At 41.7% G+C, this 21,610-nt stretch overlaps 1 protein-coding gene across 1 annotated transcript; it reads right to left on the bottom strand.

Annotated features, from left to right (window-relative positions):
- Positions 1 to 566: 566 nt before the first annotated feature.
- Positions 567 to 20,648, bottom strand: IRF4 (interferon regulatory factor 4). The gene is made up of 9 exons (XM_032223169.1): positions 20,395 to 20,648; positions 17,425 to 17,611; positions 14,822 to 14,910; positions 12,551 to 12,553; positions 11,900 to 12,041; positions 8,873 to 8,983; positions 6,986 to 7,339; positions 3,569 to 3,681; positions 567 to 1,441 (listed from the first exon to the last, which is right to left on the bottom strand). The coding sequence occupies exons 1-9, from the start codon at positions 20,617 to 20,619 to the stop codon at positions 1,298 to 1,300; spliced, it is 1,368 nt and encodes a 455-aa protein (XP_032079060.1). The 5' UTR covers positions 20,620 to 20,648; the 3' UTR covers positions 567 to 1,297.
- Between the last annotated feature and the right edge of the window lie 962 nt (positions 20,649 to 21,610).

The raw sequence follows: 21,610 nt of genomic DNA on the forward strand, positions 1-21,610 counted from the left end.
TGTGGTGCAATCAGAACATTGCGTGTGTTGAAGTTGTTTTAACGCAAACCAAAGATGCCTTTTAAAAAACAAGTTTGCATCATATTCTTACGCATGCCAGTGCTGTGTGTGAGGTAATTTAAGGTGGTTCTGACAAGTGTCGTCGGCATCTTCGTATCCGGTCACATGGGTGGCAAGCCACTCCCACCCAGTCACACGGGCAGCAAGCCACTCCCACAAAGGAGGCCACCCCCACAGAGTAGGTTCAAACAATTTTTGAAACCCACCACTGGTTTCTCAGTTTCTAGCTTGGTGACTTAACCAAGCTCTCAGTTTTTATACATTCACTTTTTACTTGTGCAATCTTTAATATTCAAACATATGTCTCAATGCACTAAATTGGTCAGTTTCTCTAATTTGTTCATTTCCTCAGCCTGAATATTTCTGTTATGGATAAGAATATCAGTTCCATGACCTCTATACAGGCCTCTGAGAGGCAAAGTTAAGCCCATCTGAAAATCACTTTCTAGTCTACCGTGTTTCCCCGAAAATAAGACAGGGTCTTTATTGTCTTTTGACCCCTGAAATAAGCACTTGGCCTTATTTTCAGGAAGGGATTATTTTCGGGGAAACAGGGTATATAGAAATGAAACCTCAATGTAATAGTTGCTATGAATAAACTTAACCTATTGAATTTAATACAAATTAAACTATATAATGATATAAATATTGGACAATTATATAATGTGTTGTCCTGGGAAGATTTCTGATAAGACTCCACAGAATTTAGTATTCATGCGCGTTTCGGAAACAGCAGCACAGAAACAGCTTTTTGAAAATTCATGAGAAAAAAATAAAACCCTGAAATTAAATTTTCTACACACACAGCATTCAACATTTTGATTTGTTTGAAGCTTTTCAAAAAAACAAATAACATACTTATCTCGTTTTTATGAATTGCATGCATTCTTATGGCCTTACACCATCGTAAACTGTTGGTTAGGTTTAGAATTCCCTGCCCTGAGATTCCAAATCAAATAAATAACAAGAGGCTTGAAAAAATTTCAGGTTGTCTCTAAGACACTGTCCTTATTTAAGAACATGTAAACATATCAGCCATTTGTCATTAATCCCACAAGCAGAGGACAGCTGTCCGAAAGCATGGAAGAACTCTCATTCAGGATTCTAGATTCTTACGTTGACTGTATCCATTCCCATGTATATTTCCAGTTGGTGGTGATTTCTCGGGAAAATTCGAAGCACTGATTTGCATCCTTTTACCTCTCAAAATGTAGTTTAAATTTCAGTGCTCCTGTGTTTATTCCTGAACAGAGGAATGGTGGATGGATCTATGGTAATCTTCCGAAGTGGTGATCTGTTCTGATATATCGTAGCCTCTCAGAAATGGTCCGGTGTTTTGTTGAGCAAAATAATACAGCTGCCTAGCAAACACTGGTTCAACCTTAACAACAAATCAGAAAATTAATGAGTTTGAAGCGTGACTACTGGAATAATAACATTCTTTAACAATAGTGTTCCGAAAATTTATTTTATCAATTTTATAGCAAACAGTAATTCATAAAAGTCTCACCACACGTATGTAAACAAATAGCAGGGCTGGGTTTCAACCGGTTCGCACCGGTCCCTGCGATCCGGTTGGTCGCCGAACCCGGAAGTAAGTAACTTCCGGGAACGGCGAAGCCCCCCCCCCGCGCTTGCGCGCGCCCGCACACCCGCGCCCGCTCCTTACCCGTTTTTTTTTAATTTCGCGCGTTCCACGCATGCGCAGAACGCCTGCGCGATCCTCCAGGAGCAGCTGGAGCATCGCGCAGACGCTAATACGCATGCGCACGCCGCGTGCGTGCGCGAGGACGCCGGTTGGAACGGGGCGAGAAACCCACCCCTGACAAATAGCTTGCCAAAACAAAGAGAAAATATCTGCTATTATAATAGTAAGTATCATAGATATAGTTCTGGCAAATTCCAAGATCAAATATATAGGATTAAGAAAGCAATGTTGTACATTTTCTCTCTCTTGTATATTCCTAATCTGATGTAAATGAATGAAAACAAAGGAAGGATTAGCTGCCTTGCAGTGGTTCCAGCTCAAGTAGACTGATTTCAAAACTGGGGGGGCGGGCGTGGATTTGATTTTGTCATTTGACCAAAGAGGATGAAAACAGCTAAACTATGACTGTCATTAATCTATTGCAGTGTTTCTCAACCTTGGTGACTTTAAGTCCTGTGGACTTCAACTCCCAGAACTCCCCCAGCCAGCTGGCAGGGGGATTCTGGGAGTTGAAGTCTATAGGACTTAAAGTCGCCAAGGTTGAGAAACACTGATCTATTGTGTCAGGGGTTCATTTGCTGAATGACGGCCTCAACAATGACTATTGTCAAAACATGCCCAGTTTGCTACACAATCGTGCATCCTTAACCTATTGTTTGAACTCTCCATTTGTAAAATAGAATTATGTGTCTTAGCACGTTACACGAATGCAGCTCATAATTAAATAGAGAAATTACTTTTTAATGGCTTGTTGCACCCAGATGTTCAGGCAGAATTTGGCATTTTTATCCACCTATCGAGTCCTTTCCAAGCACTTGGGATAGGCAAACGTTGATGTTTTATGATGTTAGAAGTCTCATTGCAGGATGTAAGGTATTCCAAGTAAAGCTGCCTTTTGCAATGGACTGGTGGTGAATTTGTCACGGCCAATGATGTTCAACTGATACTTCCGTTTCTTGGGGATTGCACCGAAGGCACCATTTTATAATTTTTACTGTTACTATAACATTAGGGAGCACATCTAAGCTATCACCTGGATTACGGTGAAATTTTTAACTTTTTTAACTTTAACTTTTAATAAATTTACATTCCGCCCAATCCTGTAGGCCTCCGGGCGGCTTACAGAAAAGTTAAAATAAGGTGTTAAAAATAGAAAGAAAGAATTTAAATTGTTTAACCTGTTTGCAAATTGCAAATTCAAACACACACACACACACACACACACACACACACACACACACACACCAAGGATCAAGTGATTCTAAAAGGATTGGCTTGTTATTCTAACCTTATGTAGTCTTTATTAAGCTATTCATTATTATTAATTTATTAAGTTATTCAAAATTATTTTTAGGGAAAATGTTAAAAATAAACCAATCTAAATTTGGTGATTTCCAGTAGTGCAGTTTGAATCCGTAAGAAAATTAGCCGCAAGCTCAGACAGAGCATGGAATACATGTTAAGTTCCATGTAAGGAGGTTGCAGTTTGGTGCTGATTTATTATCTGGAATTTCAAATTGTTTCTAAACATATGTTTAGCATTCACTGAAAGGGAAGATACAATTGTCAATTATATAGGAATTAATATTGTGTATTGGATGACAGTATAATTAGAGAAATTGTGATTATATTGTCAAGCAATCTTACTTATGTACATCTGTAGCTTTGAGTTGAGATTGACCTGATGGTTTTAGAAGCGCTCAACATTCCTGAAACTGAAAATCATTTGTATTCTAAATATCGATTGATCTAGCATTTGAATATCGTAAACCAATTTCATAAAGCTTAGCATATACTTACATGGGCTGTAATTTGTTTTCTATGTCTTTGTGGATCAGGATACTCTTCTCCAAAACTTAACACAATCTGGAATCTAGGCAATGGACGTCCATGGTGGGAAAATATTTGTAGTTCTAGAAATCAAACAGAAATATTATACTTTGGAGGCTAAATTTAGGACAGCGGTGCAATAATGCATGAAAAATAATCTTAAATAGATTCATCAGATTAAATTGTTTTTTTTTAAATAAACCCTATTATCTATCTGGGTTTGAAACAAATAGATAAATCCATTTCAGTTTGTTTTTCCTTCTATCTTAAAAAAATATATGACAGTTCCCTTCATCTTGTATGATTTCAGGGCAATACGCAATAATAGAAAACATACTTTTTTTTGTTTTATACTGTACTTTCTCCCTGGAAAAATGCAGAATAGCTTATAAAAAGAATAAAACATCCTATAGAGCTTACAGAAAAATTAATAAAATTCTTAGAGAATGCAACAAGTAAAACAATTTCATTCTTTAAATTCACATTCAGCCAGTTAATGCATAAAGTTCTAAGCTAAAGGCAAACTAAAATCAATAACATTATTTAAAATATTACATAACATCCAACAATCACACTAATGGTCTTTTTTTTAATAAGGCAGTTTGGGGGATTATATATGTAAGAACAAAACTCAAAGTAAGTTATGAAGTAGGTACCAGGCATATATTTTCAGCAAGGTATCCCAATTCTTTGTGACTCTGATAACAAAACCACCAAGAATTCAGTAATTTTAATAATAGACTTTCTACAGGAAGAGAGAACCTTGTAAATACGAGAGAATTTTAAGAGAATGAGATCCTTGAATTTAGTCAATAATTAATAGGCAATCCTGGGTAATTGGTTTAGAATAGTGTACTTTAGTTACATTTGGCTGATAAACTGTGCACTTAGGTGAAGTTTATGAAAAATGTTCACAGGCACTAACACATCACAATAAACTTCAAACTAACAGATCGTGAACAATAAAGACAAGATTTTAACTCTAGAGACAGCAGTGTAGCTTGCAATCCATCATTGAATTTAACAGGACATCTAGTAGCAAAAAATGGACTTAGGAATGTGCCTAAAATATGAATTCCTTTTTCAAGAGAAATGTAACTATATCTTAAAATAGAGGAACTCAGCAGCTACAAATGGAAGAACTGTCTGTTTGAAATTCCCATCAGTATTCAGCTCAGAGACATCTGCAAGTGATGGGAGGACAAGGGGAGTGAATGACAAAAGTATTAACACACTAGTATGACCCAAATATTCCCCTTTGTTTCATAAATTCTGATGTCACATATATGTGTGAAACAGGGGTGGGTTTCTCGCCCCGTTCCAACCGGTTCGGTTGGAACGAGGCCGGCGGCGTCCTCGCGCACGCACGTGGCATCCTCGTGCACGCACGCGGCGCGCGCGTGCGTACTAGCGTCTGCGCGATGCTCCAGCTGCTCCTGGAGGATCGCGCAGGCGCTGTATGCGTTCTGCGCATGCGTGGAAGCGCAGAATTCGTAAAAACCGGGTAAGGAGCGGGCGCGGGGGTGGGGGGGGGCTTCGCCGTTCCCAGAAGTTACTTACTTCCGGGTTCGGCGACCAACCGGATCGCAGGGACCGGTGCGAACCGGTCGAAACCCACCCCTGGTGTGAAAGGTCTGTAGCTTGTATCCTAATGGCATCATACAGCTATTGTAATTTTGACTAAAGCGTTCAACACTTGTGGACACTTTAATTTAGCTGTATTTTTTGGCAGTCTCTAGTTCAATATGGGCACTAATCTGCCTCCGCCTTTCCTTTTTAATGAATTTTATATCAAAGTTTTATTAGAACTCCACAAGGTAGGCCACAGCAGAAAATCAATTTCACAGAAGGCTAAGGCTACTTCAGATTGGTTATAAAGGAATCTTGAAAGTCAGATTGTTCTACGTCTTCTTAAAATTCAGTGAATTATAGAGCTGTCTGCCTAAGATACTTCCAGATATTATCTCATAGATCTGGGCATAAAAATGGTTCGGACACTTCTGCCTAGATAACTTTTTTTGTTCATCTCCATTAAGGTTATCCCCCTTGCTCTCTGCATTTATGCATTAATCTTGGCAAAAATAACCAATAATGTGAATTATAGTGAGAAAATGCAGAACCCTATAGCAGAAACAGGAGATTGACTGTATTAAACTTCACAGAAAAGGAAGAAAAGGAGGCCCACCACAGTTAGTTTTCCGTGATAACCATCTGTTCATATTATAAAGATAGACTATGCTCAAAGAACAACGTGTTTAATATAATATCTATCAGCTTTTTAAAAACGAATGTGACAACATATTTTAAAAGTTCTTGTGTACAATGCAATAGATTGGAAAAAGGGTTACATTCTCTTAATTCTAGAATCATCTATTTCTGGGGCATAATAAATCTTAATCAGAGTAAGAGGTTCGCCATATCCCCAACAGAGCTGGGTTTTAAAACAAATCTCCAAATTCTAACATCTAAATGAAAATCAATAAATATTTAAAACCCTGATACATTTTGAGTGTATGTATGCAAACTTCTGCCAACCTAGCAGTTCAAAAGCCTGTAAAAATGCAAGTAGAAAAATAGGAACCACCTTTGGTGGGAAGGTAACAGAGCCTTCGGCATCTACTCATGCTGGCCACATGACCACGGAGATGTCTTCGGACAGCGCTGGCTCTTCGGCTTTGAAACGGAGATGAGCACCACCACCACCACCCCAAGTTGGGAACGACTAGCACATATGTGTGAGGCAGTGGTGGGTTTCAAAAATTTTTGGAACCTCTTCTGTAGGTGTGGCCTGCTTTCCGGGTCCACTGGTGGAACCTCTTCTAACTGGTTCGGTAGATTTGATGAACCGGTTCTACCGAATAGGTGCGAACTGGTAGGAACCCACCTCTGGTGTGAGGGGAACCTTTACCTTTTTATGCAAAAGGGTTTCTCTACTACCAAAGCAGAGAAGCTGGGGAAAGGGTAAACAGAGGCTATAGCAGTTAGACTTATATACCGCTTCATAGGGCTTTCAGCCCTCTCTAAGCGGTTTACAGAGTCAGCATATCGCCCTCACAGTCTGGGTCCTCATTTCACCCACCTCGGAAGGATGGAAGGCTGAGTTAACCTTGAGCCGGTGAGATTAGAACCGCTGAACTGCAGATAACAGTCAGCTGAAGTGGCCTGCAGTACTGCACCCTAACCACTGCGCCACCTCGGCTCTACCTAAGGCTGGGTCTCAGATATTGTGGATGCCCAGAGGCTGGAGGGTAGGATGGAGCAGCTGCAAATTCTATGTGTGGTTACAGAGGAAACCAATATTTGAAACAGCAAAAGAACCAATTTTAAGGTCAAAATCTTACTTGCAAACACAATGGGGTAACTTATTTTTTTTTTTAAAAAAATTACCTGATAAAAATTTCTGAGTGTCAAAAAGCTTGCAGGTCTGCTCTCTTTCCAGCTTATTAGGCCGGTCATTGCAAAACGCCAGAGGCCCATCCCAATATATCCTGCTTTGGCAAAGTCTCTTAGCATAGAGGCCGTCGTGGGTCATCCAGAGTATTACTCCTCTTTCCAGGTGAGAAAGCAATTTTTCAGTTGTTTTCCTCTGGTAATGATCTTCTGGATCAGGGAACATTACTTGGTCCATGCCGGAGAGCTCGTAGCTATGACCGTGAGATATCCTACAGCCCTCCGGACTTGAGGTTGTGACTTCTTTTACAAGAGTTTCATGATAATACAAACAGATGTGCAGTCGACAATCTGAAAACATATTTGTGCAAAATTATTTTTAACATTTGGTCCTGGACATCTGCATTTCCTATAGTTTAGCAGTGTAATGAACTCGAGAGATAAATTTTCATCCATTCCTGATTTACTGAATGAACATTATATAGCAAAACCGGAATCAGAAACAGGTCCCATTCTATTCAATGGAAAACTCAGAGAAAATAAAAGGCATAAGGCCATATTCTGAATCTCAGGTTAACATTTACTGTGGAAATTATAATTATTGTATTTGTATTTTGTATTTGTACTTGGTTTATTTGTATGCCGCCCTTCTCCAGGAAGGATTCAGGGCGGCGAACAACTCAGGGGGGAAAGGGAACATAAACAACAGTACACATAATTAAAATACACGAAAATCACACAGCCATACCAGTCGAGAGGGGAGGGGAACTCATCAACCCCAGGCCTGCTGGCACAGCCAGGTTTTGACGGCTTTCCGGAAGGCCTGGAGAGAGGTGAGGGTCCAGATCTCTGTGGGGAGTTCATTCCAAAGGGCCGGAGCTGCTACAGAGAAGGCCCTCCCCCGGGTAGTAGCCAGATGGCATTGGCTGGTGGACGGAACCCGGAGGAGGCCGACCCTGTGAGATCTGACGGGTCTTTGGGAGGTAATTGGCAGCAGGCAGTCTCTCACAGCATCTCCTTCAAAGATGCTGTGATAGAGATTTTAGTGGATAAAGAATAACTAAATTCAAACATTACCTAAAGTAATATTTAGTTTTGGTATAATTCATTGGGTGAACTCAAAATACTGTGGTTTACTCAACAAATCATTGTTAAGCATACTTTAATTTCGTATGAATCCAATGAGTATATGTGCATGTGTGTGAATATAATTACATGTTAAAATAAATAAACTATTCTATACAATATTTAATAAAGCTAACCACTGCTAAATTTAGTCATGCGAATAGGCCATATTGTGTGACATTGGAGTATAATTTCTTGGTTCATTAAGAACCACGCTATAGGCTCATTCTAGTAGCGTGAGAATAATCATAGCTTTAAACACTGCTACAAAGTAAAGGGTGAAACTCACTTAACGCTCTTGTTCAGCAACCAAAATGTTGGCTCAGAAACTCTGGCATTTGAAGCACACAAGTCTTAAAGCTGTCATGTTGCAAGACCCTTGCTCCCCTAAACCTTTAGAAAAAAAAACCCAGGGGTGTTCAAACGTGATAGCTTTAAGACTTGTGGACTTCAACTCCCAGAATTCCTCCTCTCGCTCTTCATCTTGATGTGGGCAGACGGAGCTGGAACCGGTTCTAAACGGCACTGTAGATTTGTGGAACCTCTTCTATAGAAGAGGTTAGAACTGGCAGGAACCTACCCCTGCCTTAACCACTACACCCTCTTTCAATTAAAAGTGCATGTATTTATATACAGAAAAACAAATGCAGATGAATATTCACTCCCCCCCCCTTTCTGGACTGATAGGGGAATATTTATGAGCATTTTTTTTCAATCAGAAGTTCACTGTGATTCATTAGATTGTGATGGTGTACATACCTGACGACAAGGGAAGAGCTTCACTAGATCTGATGTTTGCCTCCATTGGGATTCCAGAAGTCTGGGTCTCCGGTGGTGCACAAGCATAAAAGGTCCCAGTGACTTGACAACCTACTATTCATACAAAATAAATAAATACATGTTTTCCCAAAGCAAAAATGGACACGACCGAACAGCCAATAACATTCAAAACTTTCACATGCTAGAATGGAAACAATTATCAATATGTAATACTCTCAAAATATTTTTGATTGTTCATTCTTAAGGTTGATACATTTTTCCTTATTAAACCATGGCTTCTTCAGGGAATCATCTGAAGAACCTCCCACTAACTGATTGTGGGAAACCTCTATAAATCATAAGGCTTTTATCCCATCTGCACAATATTACGAACATAAGAATTGGGGAGTTGGGTAATGGGAAGAGTAAGTTAATAGGGGCGCTTTAACCAGTTTAACTCATATTAGTACTATATTCATAACAAGATTGGATGGCTCTTCTCATTCTCTACTGTATCACAGGTAATGGTTTTTGGACTGATTTAGAGCTATCACCTGCTTTAGAAGATAATGATTTGCTTTATGAAAATTATTTTAAGTTCAAGGGCTTCTGTCCTAGTAGTTCAGTCTAAAGGAAATCAATTTGCATAGTTTATTAGAATACCTTAAGTGTATATGCCAAAATTTGCCCCCATACGTTGAAAGCCAATGAGTAGAATAGAATTCTTTATTGGCCAAGTGTGATTAGACACACAAGGGATTCAATTCTGGTGTGAAACTTCTCAATGTACATACAACAATATAGATCATTAACATAATCTTGTAAAATACATTCATTAAACATTAGATGCAAATCTTAGTGATAGTCATGGATACTGAATAAGCAATCGACATAAATCATACTAGGATACTAAGTGAACAATATAAATTGTAAGATATAAATCACAATGTAGGGTTTTATAGAATTATATTCTCTGCATTCTGTATTTTTGCTAACTTTACAAGCAAGTAGCTGGCCAGATTTAAAGTAAAGACATCCTGTCTCAGTTTAAACGATAGAGCATGTTGCAGGAGACTAAAATGGGATCAGGTGTTGGTTCATATAGGAAAGCAAATATTTTGGCACGTTGTGTAAACATGGCAACCACGTTTAGTCATATTTTATTGTTGTGGCCTCGCATGTTACATGAATGTGCACATTCTTGACATCGCTTTAGAGCAATGTTTCTCAACCTTGGCAACTTGAAGATGTCCGGACTTCAACTCCCAGAATTCCCCAGCTAGTGTTGGCTGAGCACCAGGATGTTCACCTTAAATTATCATTTGTGTCAGTTTTGGAAGCCTTTTTTTATTTGCTTCCTGACTGCCACGTATTTTAGCCTGGGAAATTGGGAGGGGTTTTTGTTTGTTGGAGCAATGAAAACTTAGCCATAACAACATTCCTTACTCTGGGAATGTCAAGGACATTTGCCTGCACCTGGGTGGGAGTGACTGAGGATTGTCTCCAGTTGAGTCTGAAGAATGGATTGGGCCATGTGAGGAACCTGTGGGTGTGGGGGCAAGATCTTGAACTTTCAACTGGGTGGGGAAAACCTGGAAGCTTTCAGATTTGGGGTTTCCCAGGTGTGCCAACATGGCTCTCTTAATCAATTGGGACTTTGAGGAATTTATTGCCTTGGAGTTTTATTTCGTTGGGAGCGTTTTTTTTGGAACCCTGACAATTTGTACCTTTCAAGTATTAAAGTGAAATTCCCAGAAAGTCTTGATTTTAATTACAGATAGATTGCAAATTCAAGGATTGGTAGCAAAGTTGCTTTTTATCACCATAAGTGTCAATGGCTGCTAAATAAGACACTTGCTAAATAAGAACTGTTTTGATGGGTAATGTGCAACCACTTTTCTACTTGCAATTCTTCCTTCTGATAAATGGAATCTCCATATTTGGGAAGTCAGGGTGATATTAATAGGTGACAGTTCCATTAATGGCAGGATATTTTGTCTTATACAAAAAAAAATATTATGCTTTGATTGTGGTAAATTCAGACTGCAAGTGTCCATTTTCTCACACAATAAAAGCAGAACACAGCGTCATTTCCTTCCAGAATCCAGGAAATCTGTACCTTACCCAATCCCCCATTAATCCCTTGTCATAAAATTTGCACAGGTAGACTGCAGCCATGGAGAAGTGCAGAAGTATAAACCATTCAAAAAGAATTATAGCGTTTTATTAATATCAGTCAAAAAATTGACAAGTCATTGATCAGTCACTAAAATCCATGCAGTTCAGAATTGCTTAATTTTTGTTGTGCTGTGTCTAATGCTAGTTTATTTGTACTGCATTAAAATTGATCCGATCTGTTTATTAAATAAGCATATAGAGAACAGATAAAGAAACAAAGCATTATCTTTTGTCTATTTAGTTTTGTGAAACTTTTTAAGTTTATGGAGGTAAAGAATAAACGGTTCTCGTGGTAACCAAAAAGCTTGAATACATTCGTAATCAGAAGTTGGCTGTTCTTCCTTATCTGCTTGGTCTTCTCTTTTATTTTAGATTTGCACAGTAAAGCACTCCAATCTTAATTGATAATATAAAATTTGTTTTATGCATTTGGTTGTCTGCATAGTATAAACCACACTTAACTGTTTTAATAGATTTCAGGAGTGCTAAACTATTCAAGTCATTTTCCTTTCTCTGAAATTTGATATAAAAGCACTTTCCCCAGGCTGTATCATAATATTCTCCTTCATATTGTGCCCGCTTCTTGCAAATATGGGGACTGTGAGACACATAGAAAGTTCTGCCCTTAACAGAATCAGCTCCCATGAAAACTTCATGCCAACCGAAGTATGCATGGCATTCAACCCTCGGCTGAAGTCAACAAATCCGGTTTCTTAACATTTTTTCTTTTCTTGGCTTGGATGCAGATGGAATCCTAAATCAGGAACCATCGGCTATTTATTTCCTAATGTAAATAAAAATACCCTGCCGGTAACTCTATTGAACACAATAATAAAAAAAAATTCTTACCATTCTGACATGATGGGCTTTGCCAGTGATGATTCCGAGGTGGGAAAGAGACACTTGTACACTGGTATGAAAGATCAGGATGGGACTGCTCCGGTACGTAATCCCTCCAGTTACGGTCATGTGGTACCATGTAGTTTGGAACCTGTATATTTTATTAAAATATCACATGTCTTATTTGCAGCTGTTTACTAAATTAATCAGTGCTAAGTCATTTTCAGCTTTCTAATTATACACCCTCTTCAGTATATCTGTAAAATGAAAACTCGGACAAACACAGTATTGAGGTTGCTTCAGTGGTGGGATTCAAATAATTTAGCAACCGGTTCTCTGCCCTAATGACCAGCTGGGTAGGTGGGGCTCGGTGGTCATGTGACTGAACAGGCGTGGCAACTTGATGTCACTCACGTCGATGGCCTTAGCTGTGACAATGTAATAAGGGTTAACCGGAGAGGCAGTTTCTGTAAGCAGGTCAATAAAGATGAGGCTAGAAACAACACCAGAATGTTTCCTTCCTGCCTTCCTTACAGGATTAGCCCTGTAAAGTGGGGAAAAATCAAAAGGAGATTTCTTCCAACAACCGATTCTCCGAACTACTTAGAAAGTTTCCAACCGGTTCTCTCGAATAGGTGCGAACCGGCTGAATCCCACCACTTGCTTATATGTCCGTGATGGGTAACCTATGGCACATGTGCCACAGGTGGCACACAGAGCCCTCTCTGCGGCCATGCCAGCTGTCGCCCCAGCCCAGCTCCAGCGCGCATCTCCACGCGCCTCACACCAGCCAGCTGGACTTCAGGTCTCTGCCCCACTTGTATGGGGGGGGGGGCGAGGCACATACGCGGGGAGAGTGCTTGCATTGCATTTCAGGGCCTCGCACGGTGTTCCTCTGCTCTATTTTGGCTTCCAGGTTAGCGCATGCAGCTTTCCAGGCCCAAAATGGGACGTAGCGATGCGCCCCCCCCCCCATAGCCCGCTTTGACTTCCAGGTTGGTGCAGGAGGCCTTCCTGTGCACAGGGGTGCATGCTCCCCCCCCCAGTGGCCCATTTTGTGCTTGGAAGGTTTCCTGCACCAACATGGAAGCCAAAACGGGGTGCAGGAGCACTGTACGAGGACCACACACACACACACCGTGTTTTGGGCCTGGAAAACCTCCTGCAGCAACCTTGAAGCCAAAAAATGGGTGAGTGGGATGGGGCACATGTGGGGGGGGAGTCATGCACGCGTGTGCGGGGTTGGTGTGCATTGGGGGAATCATGCACATGCATGCACTTTCAGCACACGGCAACAAAAGGGTTAGCCATCACTGTTATAGGTAATAAAGAATTCCTGGGGAGACACAGCTGTATATTTCATTGATATACAAGCTTATGGGTGTCTTTTCAAAAGTAAATCCTGTTGCATTCAGGCAACTCTCTTCCTGGTAATAAAATAGGGTCAGAACTCAATTATTCTCCTTTTACTTCCATCAGGCTTACACGCACACACACACACACATACACCCCATTGAAGCTGAATCCAGATAATATCTAATACAGTGTTTCTCAACCTTGTCAACTTGAAGATGTCTGGACTTCAAGTTGACAAAGTTGAGAAACACTGATCTAATATATCCAATGCAATGAAGTCTCAATAATTCATTATGTGCTTGGAGAGAATAAACCTTTGTTTTCCAGATGACAATATTTCATTTCCTTCCCAAACGGTTACTCTTTCTGTGAAGGCCCAGTTTCCTCTAGAGATATTTGTAATGTACAGGCAAAATCCTTGACCTGCAACCACGATTATGCCCAGAATTGCTAAGTGAGACATTTATTAAGTGAAGTTTGACCCATTTTATGACCTTTCTCGCCACAAGTGAATCGTGGCAGATGTTAAGTTAGGGGCATGGTTGTTAAGTGAATCTGGCTTCCTCATTGACTTTGTCAGAAGGTCGCAAAAGGGAATCATGGTGGAACCGTCTTTAAATATGAACCGGTTGCCAAGTATCTGAATTTTGATCATGTGACTATGGGGATGCTGCAATGGCCAAGTTTGGAAAACGGTCATAAGTCACTTTTTGCAGTGCTGTTGTCATTTTGAACAGTCACTAAACAGATTGCTGTAAGTTGAGGAATACCTTTATGTGCAGTGTTTCATGGAAATACAAGGGACTCAGAGGGGACTTTAAACTTATAGTGTATTGAATATATAAAGTAAAAACTGCTGACAGTGAAGAATGTATTGGAGCAGTTGAACTATTTATAGCAATAGCAGTTAGACTTATATACCGCTTCATAGGGCTTTCAGCCCTCTCTAAGCGGTTTACAGAGTCAGCATATCGCCCCCAACAACAATCCAGGTCCTCATTTCACCCACCTCGGAAGGATGGAAGGCTGAGTCAACCTTGAGCCGGTGAGATTAGAACCGCCGAACTGCAGATAGCAGTCAGCTGAAGTGGCCTGCAGTACTGCACCCTAACCACTGCGCCACCTCGGCTCTTTTTATGTCACAAATACAACTGTACAAATTCAATGCTGTTATTGAAATAAAAATAAAGTACTTCAGTTACAGTTCTCTAATACAGTGTTTTTCAACCTTGGCAACTTGAAGATGTCCGGACGTCAACTCCCAGAATTCTCCAGCCAGCATTCGCTGGCTGGAGAATTCTGGGAGTTGAAGTCCAGACATCTTCAAGTAGCCAAGGTTGAGAAACACTGCTCTAACAGGAGAAAGGAAATGAAATATGGTAAGAGTTCTGATTACTAATCAAAATCTATCACAAGAACATCTATAAAATCCTTGCAAAATATTAGTTGATATTGGATATTTTTTTGGCCGTTTTGTTTTCATTCTTATCCTCATGGTACAAGGGAAAACAAACATGTCATTTCTACATTTTCATTTTCCAAGATACAAAGCTAAAACAAATTGAGGCGTCATACCTGAGGCTGTAGTGCAGAATATGGTGAATTCAGAGTGAAGGCGTTATTCACAATCATCTGTGGATCCTCCATGCAAAGTTGTTTTGATCCTGTAAATTATTTGTAGATGGAAACAGCGTGATTTATGTAACTTTGTTAAAAAACCAAAAAAGTATCTTGGGGGTATTTAAAAATGAAATCCCTATTGTTAATTTCTAGCAGAGCTAATAGTTCACACTTTGTAGATAAAAAGTTCGTTTGTATTGTTACAAAAAAGGATGAAATTTAGACGTGTGCAATGAGAAAGCCTATCACACATACATACAAATAGACATACCGTGTTTTCCCAAAAATAAGACAGGGTCTTATTTTCTTTTGGCCCCCGAAATAAGCACTTGGCCTTATTTTCGGGGTGCTCTTATTGTTTTTGAGGTGCAGGAGGTGGTGAGCATGGCCACCTCATGGCTGCTGTTGTGTTGCAATATTTTCAAGGGAGGGCTTATTTTAGCGCATGCGCTCAAAAGCCTGATAGGGCTTATTATCTGGGAAGGTCTTATTTTCAGGGAAACAGGGTATATACATATATACATTTATCCTCATCACATTTGACAAAAAAAAATCCAGTTGAGTATTCTTAGGTTTTGAATCCTGAATTTATTAAAACACTGTTCACTCTTTCTTTCCCCTACATATCCCTTCTCACATGCAAGGAACTAGTAGAATCCTATATGTCCCCATCAGGTCTTATAGGGCATCCAATCATCTTGGAAAGCTAAGTTAATTAACTAGCAGAGTTAATTGGCTGACCTCTTGTTCCACTGCAATATTTTACAGTGCTTTCCGTGATCTATGAATTGGGTAACTTTCTTCTCTTGGCAAACCCTGTTTCCACAATTCTTTCTCCTCTCCCCCTCTTCTAGAAGCTGGAGATTCTCCCACCACTCTTTGATCCAAAAAATCCCTCAACATGTTGAGATTAAAAGCAAGGATGTGGGCAACGTGTTGGGTGACTTTTGGTGGGTCTGGGTGTTTTTTGATATTTGGCTGGGCCAAGGAGATGAACTGCTGGGTGGAGAAAGCATTGGTAGAGCACTGCATAGTGGCACAGAAATTATTGTTATGGGGAGAGAGCAGGGGGTGAAATTCAGCAGGTTCTGATGGGTTCTGGAGAACCAGTAGCGGAGATTTTGAGTAGTTTGGAGAACCAGCAAATATCACCTCTGACTGGCCGGAGTGTGGGGAGGGAACGGAGATTTTGCAGTATCCTTCCCCTGGAGTGGGGAGGGAACGGAGATTTTGCAGTATCCTTCCCCTGGAGTGGGGAGGGAACGGAGATTTTGCAGTATCCTTCCCCTGGAGTGGGGAGGGAATGGAGATTTTGCAGGATCCTTCCCCTGGAGTGGGGAGGGAATGGAGATTTTGCAGTATCCTTCCCCTGGAGTGGGGAGGGAATGGAGATTTTGCAGTATCATTCCCCTGGAGTGGGGAGGGAACTGAGATTTTGCAGTATCCTTCCCCTGGAGTGGGGAGGGAACGGAGATTTTGCAGTATCCTTCCCCTGGAGTGGGGAGGGAACGGAGATTTTGCAGTATCCTTCCCCTGCCATGGCCACCAAGCCATGCCAACAGAACCAGTAGTAAAACATTTTGAATTTCACCACTGGGAGAGAGGTAACGCTGGTGTCCATATGGATTAGGAATAAGACTCCAAATGTCTATGAAGATTCTCAGTCATCCAGGTCATGGTTATTCCAAAGGTGCTTTTTGAACGGGACTTTCTCGTTTTTCTTTGAAGGCGTTTCACTTCTCATCCAAGAAGCTTCTTCATGAGAAGTGAAACGCCTTCAAAGAAAAAAAACTAGGAAGTCCAGTTGCCTCTTGAAAAAGCACCTTTGGAATAAAACTTTGAAAGGGGGAAAGCAGGTATTGATCTAACATTATAATAGAGCTGGAAGGGATTTTGGAGGTCTTCTCCTCCAAACCCCTCCCTCTGATCAAGCTGGAGACCCTGTGCCATTCCAAATGATTGCCCAATCTCTTCTTTAAAACCTCCAGTGTTGGGGCATACACAATGTCTGGAGGCAACTTGTTCCACTGATTAATGGTTCCCATTGTCAGGAAATTTCTCCTTGGTTCTAGGCTGGGTCTATTCAATCAGTTTCCATATGTTACTTCTTGTCCTGCACACAGGGAATGGAGATTTAGGTCAACCCCTTCTCCTCTGACAGTCCCTCAAATATTGGAAGATTGCTATCAAATCACCCGTAGTCCTTATCTTCTTTAAACTACAGTTCCTGCAACCGTTCATTGTGTGTTTTACCCGCCAATCCCCTAATCATCTTTGTTGCTCTTCTCTACACTCTTTCTAGATGATCAACATCTTTTTTGTAGCTCTAGGCCAGTGTTTCTCAACCTTGATGACTTTAAGTCCTGTGGACTTCAACTCCCAGAATCCCCCAGCCAGCACAGTTGGCTGGGGAATTCTGGGAGTTGAAGTCCACAGGACTTAAAGTCGCCAAGGTTGAGAAACACTGCTCTAGGCTATTAACTAGTGAGGAGTATCATATGCAAATCCCCAACGAAGGATAAATAGTGATTGCTAGACGCTTTTAAAGCTCAGTTTACCTTTTTTGGCTCCTTCTGGTACTATTTTATATACTTTATACGGATCGGATATGTCCAGTTGGCTTCTTTCAACCAGTTCTTCAAAATCATTGCTCTTGTTCAAAGCACAACGCAGTCTTGTCTTCCAAGTGGGAGGATCTGGCTTATCAATGCCTTCTTTGAACTTCCCTTTAAACAGAGCCCAGGCCTGAAAATGTTTGCAGAAATTGATCAAAAAACAAAAAACGGAATCCTCCAGAACAGGCTGTGGCATAATAATATACATATTCCATATAAAAAAAAATTCATAGAACTAACATGGGACATGCTATGCGATTTATTCTTTCCTTCTGGTAGTTCTGTCTAGAATCTAATTGTCAGTGTAGGATAACCCTTGAGTAAATTCAGTAGTAAGGTAATCAGACACAGTTTCAAGATTCCTTATATCTATTTCACTTCTATAAGAAGTAGGTGGCGTGGCCTTTTTCAAAACTGAGTATTTGTGATACACCCTTCACCACTTCACTTTATTATTATTATTATTTATTAAATTTATATGCCGCCCGATCCCGAAGAACTCCGGGCGGCTTACAAAGAAGGAAAGAAAAAAAGAAAGGAAGATAAGAAAAGGATAGTTTAAAATTCACAAATTCAAGTTTTCCTTGCACAGGGATATGACAACCGAAGCAGGCACAAAAAAACTTACAGCATCTTCTATAAATTGGGTAACACCTTAAACCGACTTTGAACCCAGATGGCAGAAAGTAAAAACTATACTAGAGAGAAAACAATGTGTACTCAATAAACAAGTGTACTAATGTTAAATGTGATGGTTGAATAACTAAGGAGAAAGATTGTGCCATATGAATTCTACCAGTAGGGTATAGAGTCGCTTTAAAAAAAAATACTTACTATTAAAAGTAATTAGCTGAACTCATTTTAGCAGAAATTTAACAGCATTGCTTCAGGTAATACTCCTCAATAACAATATAAACAAGGGAGTTTTAGAAATAAATTCTTACTAAACAGTTATGGCGCTTGCTGAAGTTAATGGAAAAAGTCTGCAATCCTATTCAAAATTATACATCAGTCCAATTGATATCTATGGGATTAAAGTATACACAACTGTGATGAGGCTTGCAGACCTAATGAATTAAGCCTTGGGGCAATTAATCAAATGAGAGGGAAAAAAAGAAATTATACAGCGTGGTAGGAAGCTGCCAAGTGTGACAGAAAAGCATTTTATTTCAGCAACATCTTGGATGTAAGTCGAAGAAAGAAAATAGGATAGTATTGTCAGTAATTTAAGTTAAGGGTGCGATCTCCCAAGTGGAACTATATGCAAAATACCAGCTCAGATAGAAGGGTGGATGCCCACAGAGGATTAAGGGGGGAAGGTGGTTCTAAGTGCATTGCAATAGAGGAAATTGTTTATAGCAGCAAAACTGAGCTCCTACAAAACCCATAGCTAAGCCTCCTTCCCTCAAGCTTTACTCATTAAAACACCCTGATGTTCAGGGTGATGGAAGTGCTATAAAGCCACCTGAAACTCCAAAAGGCCCTTTTGATCTACTGCAAATCTGATTTCCAGGACTTTTTGCTTGCAAGAATTGCCCTAAATGTTTTTTTAAAAAAATATTTGGTGAGATTTTTTTTTCTCTTGTTCTAATGTGTACTCCTGGACCGGTTGTAAATACAATTTGTGACCATTCCCATTTTAAACTTACAGGTTTTTTGGGGGAAAAAAGGTTTTGTTATATTGGGAAATTAATCTCACGATTTGAGAAACCTGGATTCAAATCCCAAATAAGTCATTTAATTTATTGGGTATCCTTTGTTAGTGAGCTTCCCAGGTCTTCTACCTTGTGGGAACAAAAACTGGATTCATTCTTTGGGCACACTGAATTCACACACCCCTGCATGTGTGTCATTAGATATGTGACTTCTCTCCACTGGAAAACGTGACGTTTTATTATGGTCCCTGTGTGAGGAACACACAGGTTGAAATGAATCCTAGGTTTCAAGAATTAACTCTGATGATCTCACCATTATTACTAAGAACCTCTCCTCTACCTCTTGCCTCTACTGCCAAGTTGCTGCAAGTCCCATAATCTCATAGGCTTTCTTTCTCTTTACTTACTAGAGTTAGTAAGTAAAGCAATCAGTAAAACTGACTGGCTTTGTCAACTCTAACCAATATCAGAGTACCTCGCCTTTCTCTACCACATTCCTTTTTGGGCACAAGATCCGCTTTGTGAGGGGAAAATAAAGCATCTCATTTTTCCAAAGTCTGTTGAAGGAAGATCATTCACCTGCATGGACACTGTTCCCAAACCAGACTTCCCAAACAAGAGACCACCTCCTTAGGACCCGGATTGCTGTTGGGGGCGATATACTGACTCTGTAAACCGCTTAGAGAGGGCTGAAAGCTCTATGAAGCGGTATATAAGTCTAACTGCTATTGCTATTAATGCCTTGAACTATAACTCCCATCGCCCCCAATCAGAACGAAAGTGAGGCTACTACTACAGTGAGAAGGAGTACTCACTATTACTTCTTAGGGGGAGCAGGAAGGGGAAACCTGCAGAAAGGGAGCGATCTGAAGCAGGTGTATGAAGACAAGGAAAAGGAAGGGAAATTATAAAGAAAGGGGAAAAAATGAAGACCAAAGCCCAGAACACAAATAATTAAATTAATCTCTTTCTGGGAATTAAAAAAACAAACAAACAACCCTGGGCTTTATAATAAAGAGCACAAGGTAAAGGTAGCAGCGCAGAACCAGCTTAGAGAAGAAAGCTGGGGCCGCTCGAGACGCCCGACTTTCGGTTGCCTCCAACTTCTAAAAGCAGGTGCCACCCGGCTCCTGCAATCCTACGAACTCAGATACTCAGGTCGGTGTCCCGGGCGGGCAATCGATGGATCGATGGAGGGTTTTCGGGCGCTCCCCCTTTGCCACCCCCCCCCCCCCGCGCGCCCTCCTCTCCGGCGTACCTTGAAGAGCGCGGCGTCTTCCTCGCGGTTGTAGTCCTGTTTGCCCGCGTGCTTCCAGGGGATGCGGAAGATGCTCTTCTCCTCGTTCTCCCATATCAAGCCCGGGTATTTGGCGCTGTCGATCTGCTCGATCAGCCACTGGCGGAGTTTCCCGTTGCCGCAGCTCACCGAGCTCATGCCGCCGCCGCCGCTGCCTTCGATGCTGCTGCTGCCGACTAAGTTCATACCAGGCGCCCCGACAGCCGAGGCTCCTCCTGCTCCGCCCCTGAGGAAGGAAGGGAGGAAGGGGGAAGAGAGGAGGAGGAGGAGAGAGAGGGAGCGCGCACGTCAGTTCCAGACAGAAGTCCGCTTTCCCGCTCGCCCGGCCGCCTTTCTCCGCCGCGTGCGAGAGAGGGGAAGCCTCGGCGCCCCGCGATGCGGCCGTTTCCAGGAAAGAGCTCCCCGCGCTCGCCCCGTCTCCGCCCTTCCCCGGTTTCATCGCTGCAAGCGCGGTTTGAGCTCAAAGCAACCTCGCCGCGCACACACGCCAAAAACCTCGCTCGCTCGGCTGCGCTGGGGCTGGGAGAGCCCTGACTTCATGGGCGCTGCGGCTGGGTGTCTGGGAGGGTTTGAACTTTGGGGGTTCGAGCCCAACAGGCTTCCTCTACCTCTACCAGAGCCTTGGAGCCGCTCGGGTTGGGGTTTACGGGACCAGCGGTTGGGAACGCCCGTGCGCCTGAAGAATTCACTTGGCGGAGGCTTTTCGGGGCTTCCGAGGCAGCCTTGGTGGAGGGGTTTGAGCGCCAAGCTAGGTAGAAACTCCTAGGCCGCGGGTTCTAGTCCCGCTTTAGACACCAAGCCAACTGGATGCCAACTGGGTGCCAACTTGGGCCAGCCGCGCTCGCTCTCGCTCGCTCTCTGTCTCTCTCTCTCTCTCTCTCTCTCTCTCTCTCTCTCTCTCCCTCCCTCCCTCCCTTTCTCTCTCTCAGCCTTAGGAAGAATCTCGGGAGGCCGCGGGTTCTAGTCCCGCTTTCAACACCATGCCAACTGGATACCAACTTGGGCCAGCCTCTCTCTCTCTCTCTCTCTCTCTCTCTCTCCCTCCCTCCCTCCCCCTCTCTCTCTCTATCAGCCTTAGGAAGAAGGCAACAATGGCCAACCACTTCGGAAAATCTTGCCAAGGAAAACTGGGGGGGGGGGGCGAGTCCAGGCGGTGGCCAGGAATAAATAAATAAAG

The sequence above is a fragment of the Thamnophis elegans genome, chromosome 8 (assembly GCF_009769535.1).
Source record: "Thamnophis elegans isolate rThaEle1 chromosome 8, rThaEle1.pri, whole genome shotgun sequence".
In the NCBI taxonomy this organism is placed as follows: domain Eukaryota; kingdom Metazoa; phylum Chordata; class Lepidosauria; order Squamata; family Colubridae; genus Thamnophis; species Thamnophis elegans.

What these genes read in the sequence shown, in the direction of transcription:
- IRF4 (XM_032223169.1), bottom strand. Translation starts at nt 20,619, where the DNA reads ATGAACTTAGTCGGCAGCAGCAGCATCGAAGGCAGCGGCGGCGGCGGC. An exon ending in AAGACGCCGCGCTCTTCAAG is followed by an intron (nt 17,612 to 20,394) that starts GTACGCCGGAGA and finishes AAACATTTTCAG; the next exon opens with GCCTGGGCTCTGTTTAAAGG. An exon ending in CACTCAGAAATTTTTATCAG is followed by an intron (nt 3,682 to 6,985) that starts GTAATTTTTTTA and finishes TTTGATTTCTAG; the next exon opens with AACTACAAATATTTTCCCAC.